This window comes from Beta vulgaris, chromosome 5, assembly GCF_026745355.1.
Source record: "Beta vulgaris subsp. vulgaris cultivar EL10 chromosome 5, EL10.2, whole genome shotgun sequence".
NCBI lineage: Eukaryota > Viridiplantae > Streptophyta > Magnoliopsida > Caryophyllales > Amaranthaceae > Beta > Beta vulgaris.
Window position 1 is genome coordinate 26,983,190 of NC_079206.1, and position 8,793 is coordinate 26,991,982.

Consider the following 8,793-nt stretch of genomic DNA (forward strand, 5'->3'; position numbering starts at 1 on the left):
AGAGGTGGAAGAGAACGAGGTGGTGAAAACAACCGAGCAAACAGCCACCAATGACTTTCAACACTCAGGTGAGAAGAAATAGAAGCGGAATCTAGAAGGGTGCATCATTGGTGGTTTAGGTGGTCGCTAGGAGGACAAACCGGTGGATGCCGAAACATCATCGCCCAGAACCATAACGGTGGAGAAGTTTTCGAAAAGAGGGTGGCAGAAGAGAATCTTGTGGAAGGCCCGATGACTTCGCTGGAGGATTTACCGGTGGAGGTAATGGAGACTATGTTGGTGGGTTGAATGTTTGTGCAGGTGGTCTGATTTTTGTTTGGGTTAAGAGAAGAAGAGGAAGAGACGACAAAGACGGATTTGTGGGGTGCGGGTCTGGTGGTGGCCCAGGCGGAGGAGAGTGGCAAGTTCAAAGCTGCTTCCAGGAGGTTCCAGCGATGAACTATGCGAGCAACTGGACTGAAGATGGTGAGAAGAATCCAAAAATGGGTATTAAGGGCAATCTTGTAAAAAGGCATAATGATGACATCATCAATGAGTCAGGCTGCTGGGACCACTATTTTAGGGAGCATGGCATGCAAAGTGCGATGGATTTTCAGGTCATTCTAAGGTTTGATAAGTTCATTAAAACAATTGGGCCTGATCCTTTTGTGCCCAATTTTTCTATTAATAAGAAAAGGCATGTGGCTAGGTTTATTATTTCTAAGTCCATTCCTACCAACCCAGCTAACAATTATGAAAGTCAAAGGAGACATCTGTCACGTGGGAATAAAAAGAAGCAAAAAAGGGACTCAATTACTATAAGTGAGGTAAGGTCCACTTTAAACCTACCCATCCTTACTAAGCCCACCCAGTTTTCCACTTGTGATTTAAATGGGACTGAGCTAGTCTGTGGGCTTTGTGACCCTTATCTTGGTCCGTTACCCCAAGTTTTAAAACTCAACCCTTCCAACCTAACTGTTATTGTTCCCACCCAATTGTGTGCTAACACCGTCACAACCTTCACCCCTAATTTCTTTTCGATTTTTTGCAACTCACACACTCCTCCTTCAACTTCATATTCTACCCACTTCACTCATAAACAGACCCTTCCCCTTGATAAGTTGCTGGATGTTTCTACCATGGGCAAGCCACTGAAGCTGCTACATTCCACTCCCAACAAGGAGGGCCAACTGTACTTTGAAGATGACACTAACCACTACTGCCTAGACCGGGAATTGAGTGCCAATTTCTATCCACCTTGAGGACAAGGTGAATGTTTGGGCGGCCGGTAATGTAATGAATCAACCTAGGGAGAGGGGTATTTTTGGTATTGTAATAATTAGTTAGTTTTAGTAGTAGCTTGAAGAATAAGCTAAGGAGTTAGGGAGGAAGTATCTCTATAAATAGAGGAGATTAGGGAGAGAAAAGATCATCAAGAAAAATATTGGAGAGTTCATTTTAGTTGTTAGCTTTGGGAGTGTGTCAAGTCACTCGAAAACTTGATAAACTTTTTTCTACTGTTATTTCCATAATTATCAATCAAAGATCATCATCTTCTTCCTTAATATTTCTGCTCAAATTATCAGTTCATTACATCCCCATCTCCATGTCTTTTCATTTTCTTTCTTGGTATTTCATGTTGTTCTTTAATTAGTATGACAAATGTTGAACTTTTTTCCTTATAATTTTATTCAAATAGCTTTTTATGGATTTCCTTAAGTAAAGAAAACAATTATAATCATATCAAGAAAAAGAAATTGTAAAAAAAAAAAAAAAAAACTTTAATCTCTTGAACCAAATAGTCCTTATTCTGAAGGCAAATAAATACTTTCCAAATTTGACACTTTTCCATTTGCTAGCCTCGCGAATAATTGCATTACATTCGGTAGCAATATCACGTCCCAAAAAAAATGTGTTACACTCCACGTGAAGGTTAACAAACTCCAATATTTAGACCTAGACTTACACACAAATCTATAATGAAAACATCATACAAATTACTTGAGGACAACAACATCTAGTTTCTTCTTTTTTCAATATTGTGGCTAAGGGTAATCAGTAATGAACAAATTCTACCCACTATGCAAGACTATTTAACTCTACTTATTCAAAGATACAAGCAAGACCAATAGATTGATTTTGGTGGAACACTAAAAAAATTACAATATGAAATAGAAAGGGAGGTTTTAGTTCACCTACAAAACACTACCAAAATAAGATAAAAGGGAGAAACAATAAATTTATACACCACAAGGATCACATATACTAATTTAGAAATAATGTTTTTTCCCACATTATATGAAGACATAAGGTTGATTCAATTTCTATAGCATAAAAAAGTGTGATCCTTATGAAATATATCTCAAACTCATAAATGTGATTTGTAAAGCATGACAATGAATTATACCCCACAAGGGCAAGCTCTTTCATAAGCTAAAATTAGGATTCATTTCTTGTCGCAAATATTCACTCTTTCAGCGAGCCTTCAAATTGTACAAAATTCGCTATTTAGCAATAAATCTCAAGCTGCATTGTAATCATTATTCCACTCCCGTGGTTTAAAAACATAATGACGTCTAATATACCACTAAGGCAATGTTAAACCACTTTCAGCCACCCATTAATTTGTACATAATTAGCTATTTAGCAAAGTCATGAGCATCTTTTGTAGAATACTCTTTTTAGGGCTCTTCATGTTTTGTTTAAATTGTAAACTTAATGTCGTAATCACCGCATCTTCGATATTTGAGTCAAACCCCATCACTTTTCCAAAGGAATTTGACTATTGGATCCATGAACACAGCTTTTTATGGGAGGAAGATGAATGACATTAGGTATAACAATGTCTACGGATAATCATTTAGAAAGACATATATATAGAGCATAAAACATTAATTACCTCAACTTCAAGCACATTGGATGAAGAATGTGAATATAGAAATGGTTGGCAAAGACGCCTAAATCTTGCTTCTCCTTCACATTGAACAAATACCTCCAAAGCAAATGAAGGAGGTAAAGTAGCCCTGAAAAAATTACGAGAAAGAAGGTAATGCAAATCTTCCCTATCAGAGTTTAAACGGGAAACATACAAGAAATCAAATATGTATGACATCATCACAGTTCAGGACTAATTTAGAAGTAAAAATAGTCATTAAGAAAATAAAGAAAAGATAGCTAGATTTAAAAGCAAATTGAATTTGTGATTAATTATGACATACATGCACCAGAAGACAGCTTTTTGACTAGGTCAATACATGTGAAAAAATCATCAACAAAAATATTTTAAATTGATCTAACCAATGAGATATCAGTTAAATGCACAGTATATCTTTCATTAACATTCACCTCAACATCTTTCTGTTAGTTTTTACCTCTCAAAATCTCTCTTTTCTGGTTTTCTATATTTCTTATTACTCTGAAAGTCAGATCTTAGCTTCGAGAAAGTTAAATAAATAAGCGCTCTCTTGCCCTGCATTTCATATCTACCAGATAGTCGATATTTCTTATTCCACACAATTTGTCATATTAATTTCAAACGCCATATTAATTATCTGTTTAAAATACCAGTTAAACATTACTACTCGTGTTTTAGTACCAATAAAACGACAATTAAGACCTTACTATGCAACTCTACAGATTGATGGTATAAAATGGTGGGAGTAATCTTGATGTATGAAACTTAAATCTTAAGAAACTTCTACCACTTGCATGGAAACTTGGTACCCTATCCCAAGCAAAGAAGCTTAAAATAGAACATTTTAATATTTTCCCTTTCCACCTATAACTATTTTCCTTGGTTGAAAATGAAAACCACGTAGTTGAGTCATCTGAGGCATCATGCATTGCCAAACAAACTTAACATTTATGTTTTTCATTTGATGCTTTCATTAATTCTAACTATATGTATAATATCAATTCCTTTTGCGATGCATTCTCTTCACCTTATTTTTCCAGAATTATCTCATTTTTTAAGGGGGAAAAAACACACTCTCAATCTACAAAATCAAGCAACTTTTCAAAGTCCTAGCCGCCATGAATCCATGACCCTCGAGAGAGCTAACTACGTAACACAATTTAGGCCTAGGCATCAAATAGAAGGCAGGGCCAACCTCATAGGAACCCATTAATTAAAAACTGTTAGCCAAAAACCGAAGGAAAGAAGTAAAATAAATCGTGGGAATTTTGGCGTGAAGGCTGAAGCAAGTCAACCAAATTACATCGCGAAAAAAAAGAAGTTAACTCTAACTTGGAAGGAATGCTAATATAAGGATGGACCGTCATCAATTTATGTCAAAACAAGAAAAATCGCATTGTTGAGGTGAGTCGTGACGGATGCTTTTCTCTTCTTCGATTGAGTAATTTAATCTCTTTTGTTTCACTTTGTTTCATCACATGGTCTCCTAACTATTGATAAAAAAAGAGAAGATATCATCAAACTCAAAAAAAGGTCCAACTTTGGCTCAATCTCAATGGTGATCTTCATTGAAAGGACAGTCATCTTGCCGAAATCATGATTGGTTATACTTAGGTGATCTCTTATTTCTCTATCTATGGGTGAGTCCATCTCTTTTCTTCTATATCTAGGTAGTCTACTTGACTTCTAGGAGCATGATAAGTGGTTTAGTAAAAAATCTTGAGTAAAGATTAGTTTGCAATTTTTTCAATATTATGTTGTATGTAATTCAATTGAATATGTTAGAAGCAACCTTTTAAATACAAGCTTTCACGAGAAACAACCTTTTTTAAAAAAACTAACAGAAGAAGACCTTAAAAAAATTGGCGATGAACCTTCACCCATTTTTCGCCATCGACCAAGTATTTTCCTGCGTCGACTCAATAAAACCTAACATGTGCATGACAAGTGACCTACATCGCTTATGTTTAAACCCCATTTCCCTCCATTATCTCAATATATACCGATGGAGTCAACACTGAAAAATAGAGAGAATGAGGTTGAAACATAAGAAATGTGAATCACTTGTCATGCACAAGTTTGGTTTTATTAAGTCAATGCCCGAAAATACTAGGTCAATGCTGGAAAAGAGACAAGGTTGCTCCTGGAAAAAAAATCTTTATAGGGTCTTCTTTTGCCAGATATTTTTATTTTTGTAAGATATCTTTATTTTTTGTAAAATTTTCCTTAAAATATGTTAATTTCTCTAATCAAAATCACCTAATAGTGATGTTTAAACTTTAGTATTGTAGCAACATAAAAAACAGGAGGGATGCTTAGAGCGTCATTTCTCCCTCAAAACTAAGGATGTACATAAAGTTCCCCCTTTCCTTATTTTTTGGCAGTCATTGGTCGATTTTGTTGCTTTGGGCCTATAAATTACAATATTGGGTTGATTTATCATTCAATCTACATCCTGGTTATAGTACTTTACGCATTATAGCTAATATAGAAATGAAAATATTTGACATTTAAAATCCTCTTCCTAGTGTTTTTCTACTTTATTTTCAGCTTCTATCTTGCATTGACTTTGCTATTATTTATATAAGGCTGCATGTAATTCAATTAAATGAGCTAATTTCTTTGATCAAAACTACAACTACCTAATAGTAGCGTTGAAACTTTGATGTCAGTTCAACATGAACACGACAAAGGATACTTAAGAGTATCATTTCTCCCTCAAAATCGAGGAGCATATACATAAAGTTTCTTTTTCCTTCCCATTTTTGCCAATTCTAGGTTATTGTCATTGCTTTGGACCTATATTTTACACCATTGGGACAATTTATCATTCAATCATTACACCTAATTCTTTAGTTGAAGTACTTTACTCATCATCAACAATTCAATATCAACCTATAAATCATGGAGCTCTATACACAAGTTTTCTTTCCCTCTCTCTCAACATTTGGAATAATGTGTACCCTTTTTGCTTGGCAGGTTCACGAGTTGTGTGGCAAGAGGATCATGGAAGATCTATTAAAAGTTATTTTCCCTTTCTTTGGAAGTTATCCAATTGTCTTATGAAGGCTTATGAACATAATACATCCTCCATTGTAATTTCTAATTTGCAAGACTGCGATTGTGTACAATAAAAATTACAGACACATGATATCTTGAAGATATATATATTGAGATGAATCTACCAAGATTACTTGCATATATAAAAAACACAAGAAAGTCAAAGTGAAGCATATCAATGGTGCACTGAGTCAATATGACAAAAGTTAAAAAAAGGAGGAAGTACTACAACTCTACAAGTCTACAACTTCTAATTATATTGCCACTATTATGAAGTTTTGGGACATTTTTGTAATTATCAGAAAACAAATATAAAAATAACTAGCAACATTGATAATATAAAAGAGCCCTATATTTAGCTTTTCCCGGTGCCTAGATTAGTCAAGACCGGCCCTATTTATCCAAGGGCTAATTACTTATAGAATGGCTGATATTTTGGGAATGAAATTGTACAAAAAACGGGAAAACTTGAGGCACCACCCATTACCAGGCTTGAATTTAGCATGAAAACGGTTGCGCTTGTAGACGAAAATTTTTGAAAACAAGGAAACCTCAGGACCTAAAGGTTTTCATGCTTCGTAGATAATCATAAGTAAATTGGCACCTAAGGAAAACAAAGGAATTTGATTCTAGCCAAATGCCCCACAACTTTGCCATCAAAACGGCACTGTGATATACTTTCTACCTTGTAGAGTAGAAAGTAGATTAAACAAGCAGCTACTTTGTAGGATTTAACACTAAGGCAAACCAATGCTTCCAATAACATTAATCCTGCACAGCTTGGACTGTCAAATGTTTTAAACTAAGATTGTTCTCGGGGTACCAAAATACTCATCATTTCTGAAAGCTTTAAGCACTCTAGCACTCTGATGAAATTTAAAAACTATGCAACCATAGGCTAGTAAATGCTAAACTATCACCACCCAAACTTAGTTGTCACATTGCTTATTGCTAGTTCAAATATAACCATGACAATTTCTGGGTAAAGTAATGTATGAAGACCGATTCTTCATGCCCATGAAAATTATCCGCTTGAACATTATTGGTTTCACTGTTCATTTTAGAACAAAAACCCACCAGAATTCCTTATGCAGCTATCATGACACATACTCACAAATTTCCAAATCCAACTAAAGCATCTCCTTAACCAGTTGCCTGCATCTTGTGTGGGCTTCTGTGCTTTTCAAAGTGATTCCTTTTCTTGAAATTGTACCCACATACATCAAAATCTAAGCTGCCATCACTGTTATCTTTATCCCCAGACTCAAAAAGCAAACTTCGTCAAAGCCGAAAACACCTCAACAACTTCATATGCACTAACTAGAAAAAAAAAGAGGGATACAGACAATATAGTTCTACATCCGGATAAGCAACTTCGACGCAAATACAGCATACCGATATTTTTCCTTTCAATTATAAACCCTAACCCAAAAAACAAACTAAAAAACAAAACCCTCCGCACCAATGTCATACTCTTATCTTATTTCCAAATTACATGAAACAAACACAATTGCCACATTACGATAACATCCTAGAAGTTCAACTAATTTACGCGAGCAAAACAAAGAAACGGGTAATGAAAGCAATTAGAGCAACTAAAATACCCGAGAAGAGTAACAGCAGCAGAAGCTGAAGATGCATTTTGCTCCAAAAACTCACAAGCAGTTATCACAATTGGCTCAGCAAATATAACCTGAAAAAAGGGGTTTATAGCACAACAAATTTAACATCCATAAAATCAGTCCAATATTCACCATTGAAAAAAAAGAGAAGCTAATTATTTGATAGTAACCCACAAATTAATCCCCAAATCCCACAAAATCAAACGAAACAAAGAGGAATTACATTAAAAATCGCATTCGGATGCAATGTAAGATAGAATACATAAATTATAAAAAAAAAAAAAAAGAGGAATTACTTCATCAACGTATTCATCCAATTGAGGATGGACGAAGGTTTGGGCGAAGAGAACACAGGGTTCGGGTCGAACCATGTTGAGAGATTGGGATCTTAGAAGCAGAGATGAAGGAGTGAGATGTGTTGAAGAAAAAGAGTAGGGTTTTAGGAAGTAAGTGCAAGACTTGCAGATGTTTGTTGTGTACTTGTGTGTGTGTTGCGCACTTCCGATGGAGGAAGTATGAAGAACAGAACACACCGTGCTTTGCTTCTTTCCGCCTCTTTTACTCTCTCTCTCCTATAGAGGTGGACTCCGTTTTCATGTCCTCAAAACCCTTTACTCTCCAAATGCTAATTAGGATAAAAGTGGTTTTATCTACATTATTGTAAGACCTGTTTTATTGAATTGGGAAGAATTACAAAGTTCTTTGGTTCAGGTGTGGAATAAAAATAGAATTTAAACAAATAGAGGTAAACAAATACAGATGAATAATTATAACAAAAACGATTTTTTAACCAAGTACCTCCAAGTTTAAAGAAAATTCACGAGATACCCCGCATTTTTCGAAATTCACCAGTTACCACTCATTTTCATGATAATACATCCAAATTCACTTTCATGACTAACAGTTGTTAACTCCGTTAGTCATTAATCCTAATTAACCTTAATGACTAATGATTGTTAACTCTGTTACTCATTAACCCTAATTAAACTCCCTCTAACTTTAAGGTGGGTGTTGGTTTCATGGTGGTTTGATATGTCACGGGGTGGTTGGATGGTGGTCGGGTTTGATGTGTCGCAGGGTGGTTGCAGTGGTGGTTCAGTGGCATGAGTGGTGGTTGTGGTGGCTTGAGTGGTGGTCAATAATGAGTCAAGATGACCATAGAGTAGCATGAGGGAAAGGGTAAGTGAAACTCTAGGGGGTGTGGGGAATGGATGTAGA

At 35.4% G+C, this 8,793-nt stretch overlaps 1 protein-coding gene across 1 annotated transcript in view; it reads right to left on the reverse strand.

Moving 5' to 3' along the window:
* Positions 1-8,198, reverse strand: part of LOC104893420 (hypothetical protein) — a 35,652-nt gene extending 27,454 nt beyond the window's left edge. The window contains exons 1-3 of the mRNA XM_010679528.4: positions 7,872-8,198; positions 7,558-7,646; positions 2,879-3,002 (exon numbers count right to left, since the gene is read on the reverse strand). Coding sequence (XP_010677830.1) covers positions 2,879-3,002; positions 7,558-7,646; positions 7,872-7,946 — 288 coding nt within the window. The 5' untranslated portion in view covers positions 7,947-8,198. The remainder of the gene's footprint in view (positions 1-2,878; positions 3,003-7,557; positions 7,647-7,871) is intronic.
* Positions 8,199-8,793: the final 595 nt, after the last annotated feature.